This window comes from Pelodiscus sinensis, chromosome 3, assembly GCF_049634645.1.
Source record: "Pelodiscus sinensis isolate JC-2024 chromosome 3, ASM4963464v1, whole genome shotgun sequence".
Lineage (NCBI taxonomy): Eukaryota > Metazoa > Chordata > Testudines > Trionychidae > Pelodiscus > Pelodiscus sinensis.
In genome coordinates, this window is record NC_134713.1 from 169,659,241 (window position 1) to 169,685,272 (window position 26,032).

Genomic DNA, 26,032 nt, shown 5'->3' on the forward strand with positions numbered 1-26,032 from the left:
AGGTGCTATTATAGAGCTCTTCTTGTCTGTTGGGGTGCCTTTTGTGCTTCATCTGGGAACTATTCTCAACCAGCGTGGTGCCCCTTCCTTTGGTTGCTTGCCCTGTAGTGACTTTCTCCCTCTCTGCACTTGATTGTTCCCTCTTCATAACTCAAGGGCTGCAGTGGATGCAGGTTCCACAGCTTCTCCTTTCCGAAGCACTCACATTCTCGGCCTTTAAGCTATCTATTATTCAGCAGGACAAAAAGAAAGAATGTAGGTTTAAGTTCACTTTGCTAAGATGATACATCTTATGACAGGATATCTATAGTGTGTAGTGCTAGGAAACCGGTCCTTACAAATTGGTCCCTGGCAGGCAACCTGACAGATGTGAACAATTGTTCACATCAATGAATATGATGGAAAAGAATCAAATTAGCGGATACAATGCTGACCAAAACTTTTATGCGAGAGTCAGTGCCGATCGGGACAAATCACATTCAGCATCATTTTCCACAACAGACTAAACCCATGATGCTGCATATAGAGTGCTCTAGTCTACGCTGATGGAAAAACGGAGACCAGCATCATGTCAACCAGCTTCATTCTTCACACATACATCCTCAATGTCATGTCATAAAGCCAATCAACCCCTAGATGAAAGTCCCTTCATTTGAGGGTCCAAGTGAATTGGTGATGTAAATGTATGGAAATTTGCACTCTGTGGCTCATGCTCCTCTGTCTGCTTTGTGGATTAACATAGCAGAAGATTGGGGGTTACATTCAGCAACATTCACTTCACCAAACCTCCTAAAATACAAGAGAAAAATAAACTCTCACAATGTTTCTTTACATAGAGTTTACATGAATGTGTGTGAAACCAATACCTTGCTTTTTAGAAATTGTATTCTAATGCAACAATTTTTAAAAGATCCCCTTCTCCCACCTCCAGTTAAAATAAAGAAGTACTTAGTTCCAAGAAGAATAAATCCAGGAGTATATGACTGTGCAGTGCATGGAAATTTATGAAATCTGTTTCTTTAATGCCAGTAAACTTAAATAATTGTTTTTTCAAGGAAAACAATTTTTTCTGAGTTAAGCAAATCCCACAATTATGAGAAAAAAGTAGCAAGATTAGATTTTTTAAAAAAAATCACAGAATAGGAAAAGCAAATACTTCTTGTTTCACTAGATAAGGATACACCCACTCCAGTTTCAACTTCTCAGGAGGCAGCTCTGTCCTAACGTCGTCATAGTTTTCTACCTCAGAAGGAATGAACATTGTGATTGGTCGACCCCGCATGAACATCTTGATATATTCTCCCTCTAATAAAAAAAAATATTAAATTGAAATTTTGATTTCTGTGTTCAATTCTAATGAATATATCAATTTTAGACAACGAGTGATGCAAAGAACATATTTACAGTGTTATGATTATCTTACAAAATGTGGCTTTGATGGAGACCCAAATCTGTAAAATTTGTGTATTCAAAAAATATACATGCACAATGTGCATGCAGTTACTGCTGTCATGAATGCATCCGTGGTAACTCTTTGGATAAATTGTGCACAGAACATTTTATACATAGCAATACCAAACGATTATATTTTGAGGTTATCACAAAATTTGAGGTTGGAATTATATTGCAAGCGATAGTTTATCAAACATTAGCATCTTAAAATAGCAACAAAAAGATGTGTCAAGTAGATATCATTAAAATCACTCAAGTACTTTGGTAATCAGACCATTCAGTAGACATGAATTAGGCAACTGTTCCTAACAGTCCTATCACTGTTATTGAAATAAATATCTCTACAACAAACAACATGCAGGTATGTCCGTAACAGGTATTCATTAATGGATCTCAGAATGCTTTTCTAGATAATAAATTAAGCCTCACAGCTTCTCCTTGAAGACCATTTTTCATGTAAAGAAAGGCATGAATAGTGAAGTTAACTGGTTTGCTCAAGATGACACAGACACTCAGGAACAGACTGTAATCTTACTTCTAGGTCCCCTTACAGGGACCACCAGATAAAGCCACAGTCCCAAAGGAATCTTTTCCACACAATGTGCCAATTACAATTTTGGATGAAATTAAAAAATATATTAACAATTCTCAGTTACACTATGACCATTCTATACCATTCTGGTAGTGATAAGAGCAGTGTCAGGGGCCCTAATATAATTGAGAATCAGGCCCTACTCTAAACAATTTATATAATATGGTATATTACTCCTTTAATAGTCATTAATGACAATGGTAAACACCACTAACATCATAAACAAAAAAAAGTAATATAGTTCAGTCTTAAATATACACAATTTATTAGATATTAACAAAAGCCCCCCCCCCCGCCCCAAGTTTAATTTTCACCATAAATAGCAGAACACCCAGATTTTTCTGAGTATGGTATTTGATAATCCTAATGGTTTATATGATAACTCAAGACATTTCAAGTCAGTTGAAACAATGAATAAGCTTACTGACAAATAGAAGACGAGTAGAAGCATTGCTATTCAGTGTTGATGATTTATCCCTATAGCATAATGACACCTGAAGTAATTAATATTGCCAATTCCAATTTAATGTATTTGATTATTTTTTTAAAATATCTGTGTAAGAAAGAAACTCAAGACAAGGCTTTCATAAGTGACCAACCAATCATTCTTGAATATGAGGGGCAAGGCCACTGACTCTCAGACTGCAAAGTAGAACATTCTTGTAGAGATGTTTGTAGAAGATTATACATTTAGAGATGCTCCCTCTGTAACAGTGTTTATTAAACTGTGTTCCGTGGCACACCGGTGTGCTGCGGAGAACAGAATTCAAAATGGCTGCCCTTAAAGGGGCAGGTGACTTTTTTTCCCTCTAACTTCCCCCCAACCCTTTTTCCCCCCTCAGTAACTTCCCCCTGACCCTTTCCCCCCAACTTTTTTTTTGTGTTCCTCATTAAAAAAATTATTGTTTAAGAAACACTGCTCTGTAGGGACAGTAAACATAGACATTTGGAGATGTGCCATGAAAGTGGGGGTGGGAAACACCACCTGGCCGTGTGTAGAAGCTCACTGCCGAAGTTCTCTAGCTTGTTTTATTAAACTTTTATTCCTTTCTTATTCAGTAGTTTGCTAGTTAATCAACCCCAGGATTATTACATGGTGTCAAAAGTACTGAAAGAGAAGGAAACTGCAATGATTTTAAAGTTAACTGCAAAAGTAAGCAGAGGCAAAGGGAGGCACCAGAGAAACACATGAAGCATCAAGCACAGAGCTTTTTGAAAGTACTTCATATACTTGGGGAGTACAATAGCAACTTGACTAACTGAAGAAGGAGGAAAAGCCAAAAATATGTGTGTTAGAACCTCCTTACAGTCTGCAATTATCAGGCAATGTTGTAGAGAACAGAACTGGAAAAAAATCAGATTTCAGTTGCATTTAGCAGCTACAGGCACAGAAGAGAAAAATGATGAAGTGAATTCAGATATCTTTTTGTATGTTTTTGGGGAGGAAGCATTGGATATTTTTAACAACTTTTAAGTTTGAAGAAGAAGAAAGCATGAAGTTAATTTTTTTAAATTTATGTATAGTATTTTTACTCACTAAATTTGAGAAATATTTCATGGCTAAAAAGAATGAGACATTTGAGAGAGACAATTTTTTTAGATGCATGCAAAAACTGATGACACCATGGAGCAATGTGTCACAGAATTAAGGAAATTCAGTAAAACAAGTGACTTTGCTGGGCTGACAGTCTTTGATCAGAGACAGAATCATTTGTGGAAAGACAATATGTTTTGAGAGAGACTGCTCCTTGAAGGAGTTGTAATTTTAGAATAGGCTTTCCAAATATGCAGGACTGCAGAAGCTGTGGAAGTACAAGTCAAAGAGCTGAATTTATCTAGAAGGGGTTATCCATGTATTAAGTACTAAAAAATGTATCCAGAAGAGGTCAAATCAAAGAGTTGAACCAATCAACCCAAAGAGCTACTATTGTGCTCACTAAAAACCACTGCTATGTGGAATGTTTGGATCACAACATGGTTCTAAAGTTAACAAGGTGCTGCTACCTTTGGGAAACAATCACAAATGTGGGGAAAATAATCATTTTTCAAAATGCCACAGCTCTCAAATGCAGAAAATATTCAGGTGTATTGAGTCAAAAGACAATTTGGTTGAGTTTTTCACAGATGTACTGGGATCTACCAAGCCTTACTAGAGAGACCCCATCACAAAAAAATGAACAATTATTCCACTGAAAATGGACATGGGAGCTCCAGTTCATATTCTTTCTGAACAAGACTATCAGAGGCTGAATGTAAGAGAAAAACTGGTTATTCTGGAGCAAATATACCAGTGAATATATTGGTTGATGCATTGCTAGCATCAACCATAAAAACTAAGTACAAGTTGCCTTTCATTCTAGTGCCAATGACAGGTGGTGGAGAGAATGTTTTGTCTGGAATGTCAGGAGGAAAGTACAAGGGGAGGTAACTCAGTGTATATCCCAGATTGATTATCTCAGTCAGTATATGTGGGATACCTTGCCTTAAACCAGGAGTAGGGAACCTCAAGCCCAGGGGCTGGATATGGCTTTTGGCTTGCCTGGATCTGGCCCCTGAGGCTCAGCATGGGGGAGCCTGTGCTGGTGCGTCAGACCACCACCCACCCACTCGCAGGACGGAGCACAAAAAAATCTACTAGCCTGGGCCTCCCTAGGTTCTGGTGCACAAGAAGAATGTGGGGAGTTTCTCCTTCTCAGTCAGGGGCCTCTCATTTTGTTTCTCACATGTGTGCGGCTCCCAATTGATTTTTCTCTGGGTCAGCGGCCCCCGACCAAAAAAGGGTTCCCCACCCCTGCCTTAAAAAAACCTTGTCTGGTCCAGGACCTACCAGAAAGTCCCTACACTGACTGAGTTGGTCCATTGTCAAGAGGCACAAATGCATAGTGGTTCAGTAGAGTCTGTTGACCACTATTACTATAAAAACTGAAAAAACAATCAATAGTCTAGCAGCACCTAAAAGACTAACAAAGCATGTAGATGGTATCATGTGCTTTCGTGGGCACAACCCACTTCTTCAAATGAAAGAAGTGGGCTGTGTCCACGAAAGCTCATGATATCATCTACATGTTTTGTTAGTCTTTAAGGTGCTACTAGACTATTTGTCGTTTTTTAAATTTTTCCAGTTACAGACTAACTCAGCTACCCCTCTGACACTATTACTGTGATTTGTTTGACAATAAGCCTGGCTCAGCACCTTTGCACCTCATCTGATTCTGTGGTCATTGAGCAGTTTGCGCAGAGTCTGCTGTGTTGGCTATCTGTGCAGAGGGAGCACACAGACGGAGCCAAACATCTATCAACATTTGACAGGGCAAGATACCTGTCAGGACACAACAACAGTGAGATTTCACAACAAAGGTGACACTAATTTTAGGCCTGGATGCATGTGAGAATCTCAGATTGTAAAATGGGTGGTCACACTACAAGATGACACTGAAGCTGACTATGAGGCATGCTTTTGGATTGCGTGCAGAATGAACATGTATTCTGGATAAGTAGGTCCCTCCAGTTATCCATCCATGTAAAAGGGTGTCATTTGTACTGTCTGACAAACTCAAAGCTGAGTTTGCAAGGAAAGAAGCAATGCAAGTAATATAAAAAAAATTGAGGACTCCATAGAATGGGTGAGCTCCTTTGTCATCACAGAAAAAAGTAAGGACCAGCTATGCAAAAGTGGCCTTTTTTCGAAAAAAATTCCCCTGGGTCTACACTGCCGCCACGTTCTTCTGAAAGTAAATTGAAAGAACGTGGCAGTTTTTAGACCGCAAAAAACCTTGTTTTACGAGGAAGAACGCCTTTTTTCAAAAGCGCTCTTTTGAAAAAAAGCGCTCTGTAATGCAAACTGCGCTTTTTTGAAAGAGAGCATCCAGACTGCCTGCGTGCTCTCTTTCGAAAAAGTGGCTTGCTTTTTCAAAATAACTGGTTGTAGTCTAGACGCTCTTTTTCAAAAGAGGCTTTTTAAAAAATATCTTTTGAAAAAGCCTCTTTCAAAAGAGGCTTGCAGTGTAGACATAGCTATAGAGGCAACTGAAAGACCACAAACCCGATAGCATTATTTAGCAAACCACTAAATGACTGTATCTTAAGGAATGAAAGAATGATAAAGATGATAAAGTAAACATGCCTGGTAAACTGATGTCCACTGAAGATGCACTTTCCAGAGTACTGGCTCCCACTAAAGAGACAACTTTATAGAGAGAAATGCAAACCTATATAGATCTGATAGTCAAGTCAATTCTCATAGCTAATAGGAAACTGCAACAAATAAGAGAGGAAACTGAGAGATGAATTGTTGGGATCTTTAAACAACTGATAATTAAAGGATAGCTTAAAAGACAAACAGTTGCCGTCCAAGAGACTACTAGTGCTGCAGACACAAACTTACCATGATAGATGGGGTGATTTTCAAGGGCAGAAAGGTTGTAATTCCAAAGAACTTCCTAAAAGAAATGCTATGGCAAATCAATGAGGGTCCTTTAGGAATCGAGAAGTGCAAACAATGAGCACAAGAGGCCACTGCATTGGCCTGGGATCAATCACACCATTACTAATGTGGTGGGAAATTACTTTTCTGATTGAAATAGAAGCCATGCCAACATGCTATTTCTACAAAGGTCTTATGAGATGATCGGCACTGAGTTACCAGACAATCATAGGATTATTTAGTAGTCACAAATTATTAATCTTTGTTCCAGAAGTTTGTATACTTTCTAGTATTAACAAATACATCAGTGATAGCTAGCTTGAAGGGAATCTTCTCCAGATACGGAATTCCAGATGAAGTCCTTAGCGGTAATGGTCTACAATTTTCCAGTTCAGATTTTAGGCAATTTACCATAGATTGGGATTTTCATCCCAAAACGTCAAGTCCAAATTACCTCCAATCAAATGGATTTATGGAAAAGTCTATATGGATAGTAAAAAACCTTTTGAAAAAAAAACTTTTGACAGTGAGGGTGATCTGTATAAAGCTTTTTTGGTTTCATCTCAGCTTTTAATGGGAAGAAGGATTAGAGCTAGTTTACCAATTATTGATAACGTGTTGAAATCTCATAACAATGAAACCGAAAGAAAAACAAAAGAAAATCGAAAATGGAAGAAGAAATATTATTTTGACAAAAGAGCCTGTGATCTTCCATCTCTTAACCTAAGTGACAGATTGTGCCTGAGCAATCACACTTCTACTATTTGCAGCCAACAGAGTACCATTAAAGAACAGCTGCATCCAAGTTTTTATATAGTCCAGACAAACGAAATGGACACATTTCAACATAATCAAAGATATTTATGAGTAATCCCCAAAAGTTCCAACACATTGACAGTAGATATGGACTCTGGTGTTTTACCATCTGACTTCTACTTTATCATCAATGTGCAAAGGAGAAACGGTCAGGGAACAGAAGAACAATGAAGACTCTAATGAAAGGCTGATCAATGTGTAAGATTAAATGTCCTGAAGGACACAGAGACCTGTCAACCTACCTAAAAAAACCAAAACGGTATCTGAGTGGCAAAGACTCCCTAGGAAATGATATCCTGGTAACTATTCCTCTTTAGGTAGTTGATATATTGGGTTTCTGGAATGTACTACATAGGCTGAACAAGTAATACATGTGTTATTAGCTAGATGTTAACCGTGATATATATATATATATGTATATAAAATTAACTTTTTTTCTTTAAGAGGGAAGATATAGAGAGATGTTTATACATTATAATTTAGAGCCACTCCATCATAAGTGACAATATTTTGAATTTAGGAAATTGGAAATTCCTAATTTCCAAAGAAGGCCCCCCACATGAGAACACCACAATACTGCATGAAGCAGTTCACTGTAGAAATTCTCCTTTTGTTTTTATTAAAGTTCGATTCTTTTCTCATTCACTGAGGGTATGTCTACACTACAGCACTAATTCGAACAAACTTAATTCAAATTAGTTAATTTGAACTAAGCTAATTCGAACTAGTGCATCTAGACCTAAAAACTAATTTGAATTAGCATTTTGCTAATTCGAAGTAGCATGTCTACATTGAGTGGACCCTGAACCAAAGTTAAGCCTGGCCGGAACAGGTGCCGGCAGGGCATCAGGTTAGCACTTAGAGCGTGGAGCTGCTGTCTCAGGCTAGCCGAGGGCTGTGCTTAAAGGGACCCGACCCCCACACCGGACAGACAGTTCTCAGGGTTCCCCGCTTGCTTGTCTACCTTGATGAGGGACAGCAAAGCAGTCCTGTCTTGGAGTGCCCTGAGCACCCACACTTGGCACATCACAGTACTCAGCCATCAGCCCGGCTGCACTTGCTGCAGGCTGCCCTCCGGGGGGGGTCAATCGGGAGGCTGTCAGGATCCAGGAGGCCCTGCAGGAGAGCTTCCATCCTGAGGAGCCTGCAGAGCCACCTCAGTCCTCCTCATCGGGGCTCGTGCCCCATTCCTCCCTCACCTCCTTCCACTTACCCCTCCCTAGCCCCCCTTCCTGATGTAAAAAATAAAGGACACGTGTGGTCAAAAACAGAAACTCTGTGAGCAATCACACTCTTGGCTGCAAGTATTAGAAGTATGAGATTAACCTCTGGGGAGACTGGGAAAAGGAGGTGGGAGAGGGGAAGAGACAGGGTGGGAGAGGGGAGGGGAAAACTGGCAGGAGGGAGCTGGAAGGGGAAAGCCAGGGGAAGAAGGCGGAGGGGAAGTATAAAACTATGGTACACCATATCATCAGTACTGTGTACAGATGTGGTCTCCTCACCTCAAAAAAGATGTTTTGGCCTTGGAAAGAGTTCAGAAAAGGGCAACTACAGTGATTGGGGATTTGGAACAGGTCCCAGATGAAGAGAGGCTAAAGAGACTGGGACTTTTCAGCTTAGAAAAGAGGAGACTGAGGGGTGATATGTCAGAGGTATATAAAATCACATGTGGTGTGGAGAGGGTGCATAAAGAAAAGTTCTTCATTAGTTCCCATAATAGAAGGACTAGAGGACACCAAATGAAAGTAATGGGTAGCAGGCTTCAAACTAATAAAAGAAAGTTCTTCTTCACAAAGCAAATAGTCAACCTGTGGAACTCCTTACCACAGGAGGCTGTGAAGGCTATAACTATAAACAGAGTTTAAAGAGAAGATAGATAAAGTCATGGAGGTTGGGTCCATGGAGTGCTATTAGCCAGGGGATAGGAATGGTGTCCCTGGCCTCTGTTTGTGGAAGGCTGGAGATGGATGGCGCGAGACAAATGGCTCCGGGGTACCTGGTGTTGGCTGCTGTCAGCAGACAGGCTACTGGGCTAGATGGACTGGGCTAGATGGACCAGGTTACTGGGCTAGATGACCCAGTACGGCCATTCTTATGTTCTTATGTTCTAAGCTCAGGGTCAGGGGTCTCACTGGACCAACTTGATTTTCATGCAAACCTGCTCCTGGGTTCACATGTGGCCTTTGGTGGCCAGGCTGGCTGCTATCCTGCCCTAGTCGGCTCCTTTCCTGTGCCTAGCGCAGAGATTGTGGACGTTGGAGGCCTCCCCCCAAACCTGGATGAGGTCCACGATCTCCGCACTAGACCAGGCGGGTGCCCGCCTTTTGCGGCCCCGGGAAGGCTCCTGGGAGCCGCCAGCCTGGTCCTGGGAAGAGGCAGAGGGCTGGGTGGCAGCGGGTGGCTCGCTCATGTCGTGCCATGTGCAGGGTCTGCTGGCTGGGTGCTGGCAGGCTTGTACCTGGCACGGGTACCATAGCCAGACTGTGCCCCTTTAAGGGCTCCGGGGCCGGGAGGGGGGCAGAAGAGTTTCCCTGTCTTGGCCCAGAGTGGTCACCAGGGCAAGCTGGGAAGGGCTAGCCTCCAACCGGTTCGAATTAAGTGGCTACACAGCCTTTAATTCGAACTACTTAATTCAAACTAGGCATTAGTCCTCGTAGAATGAGGTTTACCTAGTTCGAATTAAGCACTCCGCTAGTTCGAATTAAGTTCGAACTAGCGGTTTGCATGTGTAGTGCCTATGAAAGTTAATTCGAACTAACGGCTGTTCATTCAAATTAACTTTGTAGTGTAGACATATCCTGATATGTTATTTCATTAACCCCAAGAGTGTTAAATGTATATTAATTTTATATGACAAACTTAAGTAGTACAATTATGGGTATTAACAATGGACTCAGATCAACTCTTACTGAAGGTTTCCCATTCACTTCAAATTGAAAGAAATTCTTTTCTTGAATAACTAGAAAGAGAGAAGAGGGCAAATAATTTCATAGTAACCACATAGTAGCAGTAGATTTCACATTATGCCCACACACATTCATTAATACAGAAGTATTTTAGATGATGTAGAAGACTTAGAAATGTGGAATCAAGGATGAGAGCCAAAAGTATAATTTAAATAGTAAACTGAGGATTGGGTCTGTATTTTTCTCAAGGTTTCAACCACAATTGTACACAGACAGAGACAGCAAATAAATAATAAACTCCAGTCAAAGAAGAAAGATTGGAAACAAGATAACAAGTCTACTTTTATCTATGAAAGAGACAGAATGAGCATGGCTAATGTTAGAAATAATTAGTAGTTTGTCAAAATTTCCTCCCACAGCCAAAAAACTAAGTCTGAGATCTAGCAACTCACCAGTCTACTGAGTACCATAGAGTACTTGAGGAAGCTCCTACTGAACTCAAAGGATTATTAGGTTTAATTAACATTTTGTAGAATAAAACTGGGGCCCTGAAAACACGAATAATTACTAGATCTGAAAATACTGTGACAAGCCTAACTAGACTTGAAGGAAGTCCCTCTTAGGCACTGAGACAAAAGAAAAATGATGAGCTTAACAACAGAGCTGAGCCACCATGCCAGCTTCTATGGCATCATGACCTTTAACATATCATAGTGTAATCAAATCTTAAAATATACTAAATAACTGCATTAATTTAGATTACAAGCTCATGAGGGAAAGGTCTTATCCTTCTATTTGTCTGTAAAGTACTAGGCATATGTATGATACTATATAAATAACACCACAGTACCGTAATAGAAAAGATAACACATGCATGCTGACAAAATTTATATTTATCGTAATTTAATATTTGTGTTTACCACTATCCAAAGAAATCTAATAATCCGCTAAGGAACCCAAAGAGATCATTCATACACTGTACTCTGTGTAAATGACAAAAAAATCAGAATATTGGTTGAACCTCTCTTGTCTGGCATCATCCGTGGTCTGGCAGGAACACAGATGGTGCTAGAGAAGAGAGCCCCAGCTGCAGAAGTTGAGAGTGGCTGAGAGCAGAGCCAGTCTGGCAGGCACCAGCCTGCAGGGCCAGTGACCTGGGAGCAGCAGCCATGGGCAGAGAGCCTGGGGAGCAGCTGCCACCTTGCGCAGAGCTGGGCAGCTGGGGACAGGGAGCAGCAGAGCCAGGCAGATAGGCTGGAGGAGATCAGGCCTCTGGGATCTTCTGGCACAACAAACTCCCTTGTTTGGGATCGCTCCGGTCCCAAGAGTGCCGGACCACGGAGGTCCAAGCTATAACAACATATTTGACATACCTGTTTTATGAAGTGATTGTTCAGTCATTTGATGAAGAAAGTACTTAAATTTAAGCATTCTAGCCATTCTAAATCAAAATCCTTTGACTGATTAGACAAATGAATCCAGTGTACATGAATATCTGAATTACAAGCTAGTTAGCCTTGAGTTGTTAGAGCTGCTATTCTATTGCTTGTGTTACATATTTAATTTAACACAAAAGGGTTAACTTTTAAGTGCTGATTTTTTTATTTGCCAACAACTTTTATTGTCAATTGTCTAACTGGCAGCCATAAAGTAGATTCCAGTTAACCAAATATATTAAGTAATTTGACTTCAAAGTATATGATTTTCATAACTCATTTGCCACTTTTAATGTACTCAAATCAGCCCTCAAACATCAAGAATTCATTTAACTTGAATTTCAAGTGGTCTTTAATCCCAGAAGTACAACTTCCCAACACTGGAAACAAATTAAGCAAGATTTTCATAATATTCTGAACACAGCAGAATGACAGCATAAGTGATCAAAGAAGCACAGACCACTGAAAATTATAATTTTGTAATATTTCACCAATTATTCCTGTAAGTAATGAATTGTAGTCACTGGATTTAACTCTAAATGAACTTAACCCATGCTTATAAACTTTGCCTTCTCTAGAATACAAAGTGTCTCAACTTGGTTTCTTGTTAATAAAACCAGTATCAAAACAATACTAAAATGTATATAAAAATAGTGGTCCCAATTCTCTGCTTATATAAATGGGTGCAGCTCCACTTACCTCACTGGAATTTTGCTCTTGATACCGCTCGAGATGTTCATTTAAAGTTGTCAATAGCATAGACCATCAGTGGCCATGCACAATGAAGCTACAATGAGAATTATTTCCTAGTAGCGAGACCAGAACGGCACTTATTTTACCAGAGATATGTATTACTTAGCTATATTTTTGTAAAGGTTGGACCTCCTTGGTCCAGAACTCTCAGGACCTGACTGGTCCTGGATAATGGATTTTGCCAGACCAGTGGAGGTCATTTCTGGGTCGTCCCCCCCCCCACACACACATACCATCAGCCCTGGCCCCATCACTGGTGGCCTGTTTCACTGGTCCCACTGTCCTGCCATGCATGCGGAGGTGGTGGGACTGCACCGGGCTCCCGCTGCAGTGCCTGACAGTCCCGCCGCCTCTGCGCCCCCATTTCTGCTGCTGCGCCAGGCAGTCCCACTGCCTCTGTGCGCCAGACTCCCGCTGCCCTACAGCCTGCAAGGTTCCCAGGTACTAGCTCTCCACCAGGACTCTGTGACCCTGGAACATCTGTGGTCCGAATGTTGCCGGACCAGAGAGGACCAGTTAAGAGAGTTTCAAGGTGTCTTGACACAGGCCACAACTGTTCTGAAAAAATGTTTAGATAATTATTCTCAACAAGCCATGTGCTTAATTTTTTAAAAATATACTTATTATGAGGACTTTACAAAGACTAAACAATAATGGTAACTCACAGATGTTGAAGTAATAAAAATGAATCTTATGAAAATCTTGTGTTCATGCTTCCAAAATTTAAATGTACAAGTATAATATTGTCGCTAGGCATTTACAAACAAGCTCTCTCAATGAGAACTTAAACACCTGTTTAAACATTGAATTTTCTTGGTGCTCACAGATTGGCTCGCTATCCCTGAAAGAACTGTACAAAACTACACCAGGCACCTCCCACTCCACTAATACAAAGCAAGGGATAGCAGCATGTTCAATCCCTGGGGAAGAGTAGCTCACAAGGTCTGCTACTGAACCCTTAAACACGGCAGATGCAAAATTTCCAAGGAAATCTAATGGAATTCCCATATACAAAGGAGGAGTGCAGTAATGCAAGGCTCTGGGGAAGGAAGTTTATCTACTGCAACTTCAGATACAGAGTAGCTCTCTTCATTTCCTATCTAGAAGAGACTGCATTTTTGGCATTTTCTGGTATTCTATGCATGTTCAAGATTATTTTAAGGGTATACTTTTTATTGTATTTAACCAAGATACATTAATCAAATATTTCTTGATCAAGACTCTCCTTGAAAAAAGATTCCACAGAGTTTTTTTTTACTTCCCCACTTCTTTCTGAGACCATAAATCTTAGCTATAGCACTGAGGGCAATGATAGCATTAATGCAAAATCTTTGAGACAGTGCAGATGATGGCAGCTTATCAACAAAATACATTTTCTAACAGAAAGCATTTCCCTGGGGCCAAATTCCTGTACATACAAGCTATGAAAACCAGAAGTTTAACTCCCCTTTAATTTACATGGCTTAATTGGCACGTTCAAAAACACCAAACTCAAATTTATTGGTTTCCTCACAAAGTTTTAACAATTTTCTGGGTACAAAGAGATATTTCAGATTTATAACAAACATTTCTCTTTCCATACCTTCTCTTCCAGTAGTCTCTAGGAAAAGCTAGCTATTTCTTAGGGTAGTGCAAAGCAGAAAAGTAGGTGATCCGGAAGAGACAAAAGGAGAAACTCTGAATAGAAAAACACAATTTCTCTATCACCTATAAATGCAGTAGATACATAACTGACATTTCTGTATTGCAATCTAGCAAAAGGGTGTTCTGACTCTCTGTTCTATATGGAAATACACTTGTTAAAGTGGCAGCCAGTGACTTATCTTTTCTTGACATATCCCATCGACTTTACTAACTCCTTGTGCAGCATTTTAAAAATGTCCCCCTTGCATATCTGGGGGGGGAGGGGGGGGTGAAGAAAAGGAAAAAGTGACATAGAACTGGTATAATCAAAGTCAGGGACAACAAAACTAAAAAAGAAGAAAAAAATATACATTGGAAAGTAATGTACATATTTTTAGTTGTGTACACAATATTTCAGTTGCAGATGCCATGCCTAAATTATAGGGTCTTCACGGGGTAGCCAAGTTAGTCTGTACAGGATAAACTTAAAAAACAACAAATGGTCTGGCAGCACTTTATAGACTAACAAAACATGTAGATGGTGGTATGAGCTTTTGTGGGCACAGACCACTTCTTCAGATGACCGGAGTTTTGAGCTTAGGATGTGCAGACCCAAAATAAATAGGGGAGAGGAGGTAAGGAAAAAAAGGAGGGGGGGAAGGGGGGAAATAAGGTGCAGAGGGTATGTAAATATCAAAGGAAAAAATAGGAAGGCAGAACTGGCAATTATAGGGGTTATTATGCTATTATTTGCATCATTGCTATTACTGCTAATAGGAGGTATATGTGAAATCCTATTGTACATGGTACATGGCATTAAAAATGAGAATGCTGGAAATTAGTTAAAGTAGGAAGACAAGTTGCTCCATAATCATCAGTACTGCACAGTTTAATATAAGATTCTGATTAGAAGAATTAATTAAAACAACACGGGGGCGAGGAGGGGGGAAGAATCCCACTGAAGGATAAGGGAAAAAATAGTAAAAGGTAGATACTTAAAAAAATTGGTTTGGCACTAGAGTTGTATCTTTAATTTAAGCTTGTACATGACAAAAGCTTTAAAAATGCTGAATTGCAAAAGCTGCCTTTAGCATAAGAGCACAATATCACAGTATGTTCCAGTTACTGAGCAAAACCATCAGGAATTTCATGTGATTTCAGCAACAAACATATAGGTCCGTATAACTTCAACTTCAAAATTCAGGTTTAGAGTACAAATTAAAAGGTGGAGGGTGGAGAAGACTGCAAAAGATAACAGTGTTAGATTAGTTCCTCTAATGTATGGAAAATCTATAGGGACAGAGGACCTGATGTAAGGGAGCTTTTGCATTGACAGCAGGAGGTTTTGATCAGGCTCCTATAGAGGAGCAAATATACAGAAAGTATACATATTCAATGGGAAGAAATATGGGACACAAAAATGATGAAAGAGCTTATAGTGATACTGGACAGCAGGGTAGACATGAATTTGCAATGTGATATTTGTAATAAGACATTTTGCCTTAAATACCGAGAATCCTTACATTACCTAAAAAGACTTGCCGAAAAACCTCAAAAGAGTTTTAAAACGGCTATTTCTCTTAATTACTATAATTAAAAGTGACTGTATCAAGACAATTTTATTTGACTAAAAAGTAATTAGTTTTAAGATTAAGGCTCTAATTAAGTAGAAATTAATTAAAGTTTAAATTTAGAAAATCCAATATGGCAGGCTGAAATAGGAAGTACAGCGCTAGTGAAATGGGAAATTCCATTATCAAGGGATAAGCCTTAGTGTGTAATTTCATTGCCAGAGGGAAGAGCAGTCCTCAACTAAGAATAGTCTCAGAAGGAGAAGCACTCCTAGGGATAATATTAATTAATAATAATGAGGAATGATGCAGTGGAAAAGCTAACAACAGAAAGCGGACTTGTTGAACACTTCTAATAAATTATGAGAATGAGCAAACCTTGAAAGAGCAACCAGCATAAAAGGCCAACAGCCACCAGGCTGAGAGTTTAAAACACTAATTGGTAATAGGCCCAGGTGCATAACAGTAATTGGTACTGGTCATAAGTTGAAATCACATGTACCACCTGCTCATTAAAAAAGACCTTGGTACCCACTCCTCATAGATACAGACCCAGGTTCAGGAAAGGGTCTAAAATGACAGCATGATGGATAGAGATGACTTAATCAAACCACGAAGTACAGGGTGATGGGTGGTATCTAAGTAGTGTCAGAGGGTGGTAACCTGACAATGTCGGAGGGTGGCAACCTGATATGCCAGTAGTGAGGTGTGATTTGTTTATACCTGCATATAAGATGGTGTCTTGGGGGGACAGTCTTTGTAGGACCTAGGGGGCAGTGGAAATTTGCCACTGATTTGAGTCATTACATTGTGGCAAGTACATATGCGTAGTGGATCAGTAGAGTCTACTGACAACTATTAAAGTACTTTGCTTAGCATTAAACCTGACCTGGCACCATCAATCCTTATCTGTTTGGGATCTTTGGGGGCTCTCTTGTGGTCTGCTGTGGTCATTGGACCCACATCATTGAGAACACACATACTAACCTGGGAGCAAAAATCTCATTAGACCCACATAATTGGGTCACATTAGACACACACAATCAGACTTCTGGTTATTATCATCAACGGAGCCAGAGACCTGTGAGGACACTTCGGCAGGAAATCCTAACTACACGTACTACAGAAATCTATAGTTAATTTGATTCAGCAACCCAACATGACACTGTTCTCATATAGCATTGTCTCTGAGCACCTCTGAGCAGGGTTTTGGCCAGGAGGACAAGAATCCATCATTTTCATTAAGTGAAATAATTCTTTCCTTAATGCTAGACTCCTTTGATTTGATAGTAAAAGTGTAACTTTATTGTTTTTAAAATGTGGTCAAAGTGCCACCCAGGTGTCCAAATCTGACTTAAAACAAATAAATGAATGTTTAATGACTTAACTTTATGAAGAGCACATAAAGGCTATTTAAGGGTTAATAGCTTATTTTAATGTAAATAGAAGAATGTTAAATGTAAGTATAAAAATTGTTTTTTCACACAGGAATTCTCTGGCAGAGGGAACTACTGATAGACTAGTAACAATTCAATTAAATACTGCTGTGAAATAGCTAAATTAAATTTATAGCTAAATTCAAGTGCCAGACGAATGAATGTTGAATGAATAGATTTCATCAGCTCTGTCTGTCTGTCTAGTGCTATCTAACTGTTTAAATAGGTGAAATTCTGGCTCCCAAATGTCTACAGCACAATTAAACAACACCTTAACTCAGGGGTGTCCAAACTTTTTTCAAAGAGGGCCAGATTTGAAGAAGTGAACATGCGTGAGGGCCGTCCCCACACTCTCAGCCCCAAGGCGGAGGGCCCGCAGGGTCGCAGGCGGGCAGAGAGCGCAGGGCACGCCGGCCTCACGGTGGCCCAGGGGCAGGGCAAACCCGCAGCCGAGCGTGGGAGTGGGGCTGCGGACGTGCCCTACAGGGCAGGCTCTAGGACCGCGGAGGCCATGGGCGGTGGCGGCGCGGCCAGAAGCGGCGCACTGGGCGCGCCAGTTCAAAAGAGCGCCGGGGAGCCAGGAAAGGGGGAGGAAGCGGGGGGCCGTATTAAATCGGAACACGGGCCGCAATTGGCCCGCGGGCCGGACTTTGGACATGCCTGCGCTTATCTTGAGTCTGCCATATAGGTCAGTTGTGGGTTTTTAACTGACGTGTAGACATAACCTAAGTGGACAGGTATCTTAAAAAAGCCAGTCTGAACAAAGGTAAAATGAGGGTAAAGACTAAGAGGAAAAATATTACAAATTAATGAAGCTCTGAAGATTACTAAAAATAACAAAATTAGAATGTATGCTGTGTTTTGTCTTTAATTCTTTCACATATGATATTTCATTTATGCCATCCAAAAAATGTTCTTTAGGGAATATACTTTTTACAAAGTGAGTAAGTGGGTCACACACAGAGCTGCTATCACTTCAGACTTAACAGTCATTAAAAAAACCTGGCATCCCCAATGAAAAAAGTTATTTTTATCTTTTAAGATATACAGTGTCTTTGGCACCTGGCACCATCCTTCTGGGTATATAAATATGAATACTTTATGGTAGTACTTGAAATCACAACTCTGCTGAAATAAGAAAAGGCAGGTTTTTGTTAGGTGATTATAAACACCTGCTGGTAAAGAACTTAAAGAACAACTTTAGCTAAGGGCCTAGTAATGCCATGGCAAGCACCTGCATAATTCACACATGCTTTTGTTGAATTTCATGGAATGGACCATATGCTTTCTAGCATTGGAATTTGCTCTGTGAACTTATTTTACAAGGATTAATGAAGCAAAAAAAAAAAAATCCTGGAGCAGGCAAAAATAATATTTAAGGGACTAATATTAACGAAATGCTATCACAACTGCTAAATCAAGCTAAATATGAGTTAACTTTCACCTGCAAAAAAAACATAAAAGAAACAAACATCATTCTGGGATGCATTACCGGAGCGTTGTGGGCAAGACACACAAAGTATTTTTTTCACTCTACTCTGCACTGATTAGACTTCAACTGGAGTATTGTATCCAGTTCTGGGCACCACATTTCAGGAAAGATGTGGACAAATTGGAGAGGGTCCAGAGAAGAGCGACAAGAATGATTAACGGTCTACAAAACATGACCTATAAGGGAAGACTGAAAGAATTGGGTTTGTTTAGTTTGGAATAGAGAAGATTGAGAGGGGATGTAATAGCAGCTTTCAAGTACCTGAAAGGGTGTTGCAAGGAGAAGGGAGAAAAATTATTTTCCTTAAACTCTCATGATAGGACAAGAAGCAATGGGGCTTAAATGGCAGGAAGGGAGGCTGGGCATCAGGAAAAACTTTCTGTCAGGGTGGTTAAGCACTGGAATAAACTGCCTAGGGAAGCTGTGGAATTTCCATCATTGGAGATATTTAAGAGCAAATTAGATAAACATCTATCAGGGATTATGTAGATGGTGCTTGGTTCTACCATGAAGGCAGGGGACTCGACTTGATCTCTTGAGGTCCCCTCCAGTTCTAGTATTCTATGATTCTATCTATGTCTGTCCCAGGTTGGGTCTAGCAAAGCTCAAGGTTTGGATAAGGACTAACTGGCTGCAACTCAACCCAGTCAGGGTAGAACTAATGTTGTTGGGGTTGGTGATAACAGAATGAGCATGGCCTCTATCTGTAACACAGGTGCACAGCTTAGGTGTGGTATTACACCCTAGGCTACTCAAGAGAGTGCTCATGCAGTAACTATTGCTAAGAGTGCTTTATTTCCCCACCCCCCCATCTTCCCCAGCAGGAAGGCAGAACCTGGATAAAATTGTATCTATGCCTTGTGCATATTATAATTAAACTGTTATATTGTGCTTTGCATGTGTCTACACACTTAAGACCATCCAGAAACTAAAGCCAGTGCAGAAAACACTGGGATATCACTGTAACACAGAAGAGAGAGCAAGGCACTGAAAAAGGTAAATTTTGCAGAGACAGTGAAGATGTCAGCCTTCTTGAGGGGCTGTTTCTGGCATTTATAGGGTGGTGAAAATAGGAGACACTAAAACAAAAAAAACACATGATTTTATGTTTCTATGCCTGCTTAAAAAACAAGCCTATGAACTGGATAGGTAAAGAGAGACCCAAACTCACACTCTGGAGGGTATGGAAGTAGAAACAGAAGCAGTCTCTTAAATTAAGGCCCCTCAGGACAAGTTTACTCATCCTTCAGATTGTAAGAGTAAAACAATTTTTCAAAATGTATATTTACTTAAGTTTATTTCAACATTTAGCCATTTTTCAAGGGGAAGAAATGTGTTTTCCATGCTAGGAATCTCATGATGCAGTCAAAAGTGCTGTTCCTTCAGGGAGCCATTTAAAATAATTCTCCTCTCTTGTAGTAGTAATTATCCTCAAGCCTTGCACTTGTATAATTAGGAGATAATAGCAATGGAAAAGAATGTTTTCACAAGATAATGGAACACTTGGTACCAGACAAATATAGTGATAAGTAAAAGTGTAAGAAGCTTACTCTGTGACATTCTGCTACAACAGCAGTTGTCGAACTTCATGACACTGTGATCTCCTTCTCACAACAAAAATTACTATGCAACCAAGGGAAGAGGGGAGAATAGAAGTCTGAGACTGCCACAGGTCTAAAGCTGATGCCCAAGGACTTCTTCTCTGGGTGAGAAGCATGTAACCTTAGCTTTGGGTGGCAGGTCTTGGGTTTGGGCTTGAGAATCCCTATACAGGCAGTCCCCGGGTTACGTACAAGATAGGGACTGTAGGTTTGTTCTTAAGTTGAATTTGTATGTAAGTCGGAACTGGTACATATTGTAGGGGAAACTCTAGCCAAACATTTTTTTTAGTTTTGGATAGCATAGGGAAAGGTTAACTCCCCTCTAATGTTTGTTTTGCTGTCTGTTCCCCTGTTCAGAAGATTTCACATCTATTTCTGTCCCTGTGACAAACTCAGGACTAAAGGAGTAACTCATCAAATACCAAACAGCTCTGCACCATGCTTTGAGCTAATAGCTTTATTTCCACACACCACCCAGGGTTCTAGGAGGAGGGTCCTTTTTTTGCTAACACAATGAGGCCAGCACTTTGTTTGTTTTGGTGGAGTCTTTGTTTGCCCAGGGAGCCCAGCATGTATAGGGGGAGGAGGGGCGGAGAGGCTGCTTTTGTCTGCTGTTCGGCAGCCTGTTGCTCAGGGGAGGGGACAGCCTGTTGCTGGCAGGGGGGGAGGGGGGAGGCGTGCAGGATGCGAGGCCGCGGGGGGGGGGCAGCGGGCGTGGGGAGGCACTTTTCCTCTGCCCGGCAGCTCTGCGGGATCCCTGTCCCTGTGGCCAGCTGCTGCAGGCAGAGGCCAGTTGGAGCCGGCGGAAGAGGAGGAGGAGGTGGATTCTAGGACCCAGGTGAGCGAGCCCCGGGACGCTGCTGCGCTCCGGGAGCCCGGCATGTATAGAGGGGAGGAGGGGCAGAGAGCCTGCTTTTGTCTGTTCGGCAGCCTGTTGCTCAGGGGAGGGGGCAGCCTGTTGCTGGCAGGGGGGTGGGGGGGGGCAGCGGGCGTGGGGAGGCACTTTTCCTCTGCCCGGCAGCTCTGCGGGACCCCAGTCGGAGCCGGCCCGAGGAGGAGGAGGATCCTAGGACCCAGGTGAGCGAGCCCCGGGAATGCTTCTGCGCATGTGCGGGAGTTGCCTCACCCCGTCCGTATCTAGGGATCCGACGTAAGTCGGATCCACGTAAGTCGGGGACTGCCTGTACTACAATCAGGAATGGAATCCTGAGCCACTTATAATTTACTTCACAATAATGACAGAATTCAATAGGATTATCATAATGAACAGAGTCAAAAATGTGTACTAGAATAACTCCAGAATGTGCAAAGCAGATTGTCATCTTTCATTCAATTGTCCCATGAAAGCACATTATTATACAAGAGTAATCTGGTGACTAACAGGATCTTAATTTGTTTTTGATTTCACCTCTTAGGGCCTGATGCAAATCCCACTAAAGGCCAAAGTTAAAACCAGGGTCAGAGTGCTCTGAGATTTGTGTGTATGAGGAGGAAGGGGTGGGAACAGGAGCCAATGAGAGCTGCAATGCTCTGTGGCTGCGGACCCTTTATGTGCTACCTGGTTATAGCTAACTTTAATTTGGGGGACTCCTCTCTAGTTTACCCTAATCAGATAAAACATTTAAAATTACATTAAAATCAGAACGGTGTTTAACATAGTACTATTTCCATTACTAGCTACGGATGTTAGATATCATGTAATTGAATCGTTGTGTAACTGCATGAAATCTACAGTCTAACCACAGAGGCAGCAAGGGGGGTAGGTGGGTCCATGGAAGCCAATATACATGGGGAGTTGGCCTGCAAGATGGCTCCCTGAACATATTGGCTCCAGGCTGCCCCCCACCACCCTCCTCGCTGCTGCCTCATGATGAGGCAGCTTAAAGCCAGCTCCTCATTGGCACCGTCTCCTCCCGCTCCCCAACCTTGCTGCCTCTGACATAGCAAGAGAGTGGAATGCATGTAGTTAACAAGATTAACTGATAAGCACAGGCTTATCAATTAATTGTTTAGTTGACTACACACTGACATCTACTACAAGCAAGACCAATGTCAGTTGAATCATGTGTCTCTTGTATTCCTATGATTCTGCTCCACATCAATGCAATGTATTGCTCCATTCCTCAAAGTTATCTACATAGACTCTCATCATTTTGTGAAAGCCCATCTAACGCACAGATCAATTAAACCATTTCCTATTGATCTAGGGACTTATATGATCTCTACCAACTTGTTTCAAAGAATTTATAGCTTCTGGGTTATGTCATTTGCCAGGATGAGATGGGTGAAGACAAGTCCAGTCTCAGATAACATGGGTGGACACCAGTAAGAAAGAAAGAAAAATTGAAGGATACGTGCGGAGTGTATCATTGCACTGTAAATTGTGTTTGACAAAGAGGCTTTGACTCCTTTTGGAAAACTTTGTCACAACTGAAATAACAAACAGATTAGAACCACTTCTGTACAGTAATTAGCAAATACTCTGCCTCTAGAAGCATCATCACAGTATACACAAGAGGCATTCATTCTTAAGGTCTGCTGAATCTTGGCTGGTGCTCCATATGATTATGAAGTATTTCCTGACTGCTCTTTCATCAAGGCTTTGTATACAGTTGTTCATGTTGATTTAATAGATTTTTTGAGAAACTGGAATCAGTTTAGAACATTTCTTTAATGCACAATTTTTCAGCAAATGTTAAAAACAAGAAAAGGCAATTTGATTAAAACTTGTTTTGATCTCATAATAATGAGAGAGTATGAGATTTTCCAGTTAATTTTGCTTTTTTCCATTTGAACGATAGAAAATCTAAAGGCAGTGTAAAGGGAAGCCAAACATATCAACAGACTTACAGCATAGAATTTAAACACTGCAGAATTGTTAATGCAACAGCAAAGAAGAGGGATTTAAAAGGGAAGAGACTCATTAACAGCTGAGAAAAGCATGCACTGAAGTAACATGCTCCAGATTTTGAGCTGCATGTTTCTGTTTCCATGTGACCAAAGCAGAGTAAATTCCAGATACAGGTATGTTTTTTCTTTGTCAGTATATTTCAACACATTCCATCACTTTCAGAAAGATTTTTTTTCTGTCTGAACAAACCAGCAGCAGCAGGTAGCACAGAAAGTAATATTTTTTGATGCAAAAGAAATATGATTTAGAAGAGAATGTTCTTTTGGCCACAGAATATTTAAACCTTCAGTCTCCACCTTCAATCAGCATTCATCTGCTGTAATACTGGCAAGACAGAAACTGAAGTGAACAGACCTTTTATTTGGCACTTCTTGATACTGTGGTACGTTAGGGAACAATGTGAGACTTTTAGATCTCTTACTACTCATATGTTTATAATCCTCTCTCAAAAGAGGAAATAAAGTATACAGTAATTTACTTTTAACTCCCCAACAAATCCCCAAGAAATAAAGCGTGTAACTTTTTAAACTCAGCTCAATGGTAAAAATGAAGTATTTACTAAACTGTATAGTCCAAATTTAAAGGATTGTTCATGCACTGATCCTGTGATGATGCAAGGCCAAATAAAAGATCCATGAAAAGGAGTTAAAGTAGAAAGCAACCAACTGGCATAGCTTAATTCTTACCTTGGCTGTTTTTTTCACGGGTTGACATTTTTGCTGGTTATGGGACAGAAATAAAATAACTTAAAACTATTTTTGAAGTCCTATCTTCCTGGGTGAAGACTATGTTACACAAATCCAATACTTTGTATTTTATTTTTAATGAATAAGCATGTATACATTATATTATATATAAAAATGAAATAAATAATGACCTCACATAGTTTTGATTTACAAAAGCAATAGAAAATATTCCTCTCACCCACAGGCCTGCAAACACAAAAAATTCCCACTGACTTCAAAGAGCTTTGCCTCGGACCCTAGATCTTTTAGCAACAATCAGCTGAATTAACCGTAGAAGCAAGTATTACTATTATGTAAATTCTAAATTAATGCTTCATAAAGACATTTCATAATTAGTTACTTGTTTCCTTTTTGATAATATTCAATTAGCAAAATTAGATCTCTCCAATTGTCCCAATATTTAAAAACAAATATTTCACTTACCTTGGTTGACAATGACATCTTTGTGTCTGGAGGGAAAAATGTAAAACATAGAATTAATATGTATTAGTTATAATACTAATACTATTTACCTGTTATACACTACCACATTATGTTAAGGCTGAGCAGACATTTTAAAAAAAACCCTCTCGATTCACATAAAAAAATTTATGGAAGATAAGCGTATCAATGACTGTTGGCCAAAACAGTCTAAGATATTAACTCCATGCTCAGGGTGACTCTAAATAAACTGCTAAAAGTCTGTTCTGTGCACTCTCCCTGAAGTCCAAGTACTAGCCACTGCTGGACGCAGATTAGCCTAGATGGACCATAGGTCTGATCCAATATGAAAGTTCTTATGTTCCTATAAGTGAAATTGTGGAATAATGTTATATAACCAATGTTAACAAATAAAATGCCCCCACATTTTTGTCTGCTATTTTATACTTTCATTGTAAGCCCTTTAGGGTAGGGGACATCTTTTTGTTCTGTGTTTGTACTGTGACTAGCATATCTGAGGTTCCTAGGAGGTAATGTTATACAAATAAATAAGATTAATGAAACACCAAAGTAATATTAGCATTTGTATATGGGAAACTGGATTTTAGATAGCAAAAAACATAAAAAGCATTATTTTTGGAGATGAAGAGCACGTTCAGTTTTCATTCAATGTTCTTTGCACCCTGTGAAAAATCAAGTTATGAGGTAACAAGTACATGATGATTGTAAATTATTTTGAATAATTATCCAACAGCTCACATTAATGGGACTACTAATGAAAGAAAATGTGATAACATGTCAGTACATGTCAACTTCACCATACAGGATCCGAAGAAAAACAATATTAGATCTGATATGGGAGACGCAAAAAAAGTTTTCATAATTATTGACTTCTTGATTTAGAGCCAACCAAGTGCCAGGCATGAAATAAAAGTCTCAATCAATTTTTCAGAAGATGTGAGGAAAAGCTAAACTATAACTTATAATAAGCTCTTCCTTAAAAGTGCCTTGTTTGTTTGGGATGCATTTATTTCATGAAAACTGTGAACTGACTTCAAGCTGAGTCGTAAAATAGAAGTAAAATATTTGTATGGAAGTTAAACATTTATGACTTTGGGAGATAGTCAAATATACATACGCATAAAGTGAGTTCTCACTGACTGCTGGTTCAATCAACCATATTCTGGCTGCCAAATGGAAGAGTCCAGACTTGGATTCCCAGTTCTGACAGAAGAAAGCTGTATAACTGGCTCAGGTGACAGCTGCATTATTTCCTGCTATTTTATTGGGATGATTTACAGTACTGCATTGGTTTTAAAGCTGCTACTAAAAGAAGTTCAAAATCTGGGACTAGAGTCTAAATTATATATAAAGGGATTTCATCCAGGGCCCAAGTTAGGGCTGGCTCCTTGTTTCCTTCCTTCCATAAGAAATGAGATGGTTCTGATGCATTTTGGGCCTTTGCAACTTCCCCTAATTAACAACCTTAAATGCAGTAAGCAAAATGCTGCCCTTTGACACATGCACACAAGCCAACTGATTTAACAGGAGCTGGGCATGCATTTCCAAGGGCAGATTTGTAAAAAGTTACTATTTACAGGTCTTTCTCTCCACTACTCCTCCCTTCCCAGATGACTTTATAATGCATTTCAGTGCAGAGACAAGTGAATGATAAGGTACGTTTGTAAACAATAAAGTACAGTCTTCAGGTAAGATGATGATAAAATACTTTCACACCTTTTGAAGTTACATTTTCTTTAAGTATTTCAGGCTCAAGAATGATAGTTTTTTGCCAATAATTATTATTTCTAATTCTTCCTGCCCCCATTTAATCCATTATCACTGAAAAGTATG

At 40.1% G+C, this 26,032-nt stretch overlaps 1 protein-coding gene and 1 long non-coding RNA gene across 8 annotated transcripts in view; one reads left to right on the forward strand and one right to left on the reverse strand.

The window, feature by feature from the left end:
* The window catches only part of EML4 (EMAP like 4), a 256,343-nt gene that overhangs the window by 57,209 nt on the left and 173,102 nt on the right, over positions 1–26,032 (reverse strand). For all 6 annotated transcript variants that reach the window (XM_006133977.4, XM_075925435.1, XM_006133978.4 and 3 more), the window contains 3 exons: positions 24,182–24,207; positions 23,699–23,731; positions 1,182–1,305 (listed from right to left, as the gene is read on the reverse strand). In XM_006133977.4, coding sequence (XP_006134039.1) covers positions 1,182–1,305; positions 23,699–23,731; positions 24,182–24,207 — 183 coding nt within the window. The remainder of the gene's footprint in view (positions 1–1,181; positions 1,306–23,698; positions 23,732–24,181; positions 24,208–26,032) is intronic.
* Positions 20,793–25,940, forward strand: LOC142828052 (uncharacterized). 2 transcript variants are annotated; one of them, XR_012902981.1, is made up of 3 exons: positions 20,793–20,939; positions 22,903–23,125; positions 25,779–25,940. It is a non-coding gene; the product is annotated as an uncharacterized LOC142828052 (long non-coding RNA). The 2 variants fall into 2 exon arrangements; XR_012902982.1 differs by lacking the exon at positions 20,793–20,939 and adding an exon at positions 21,094–21,178.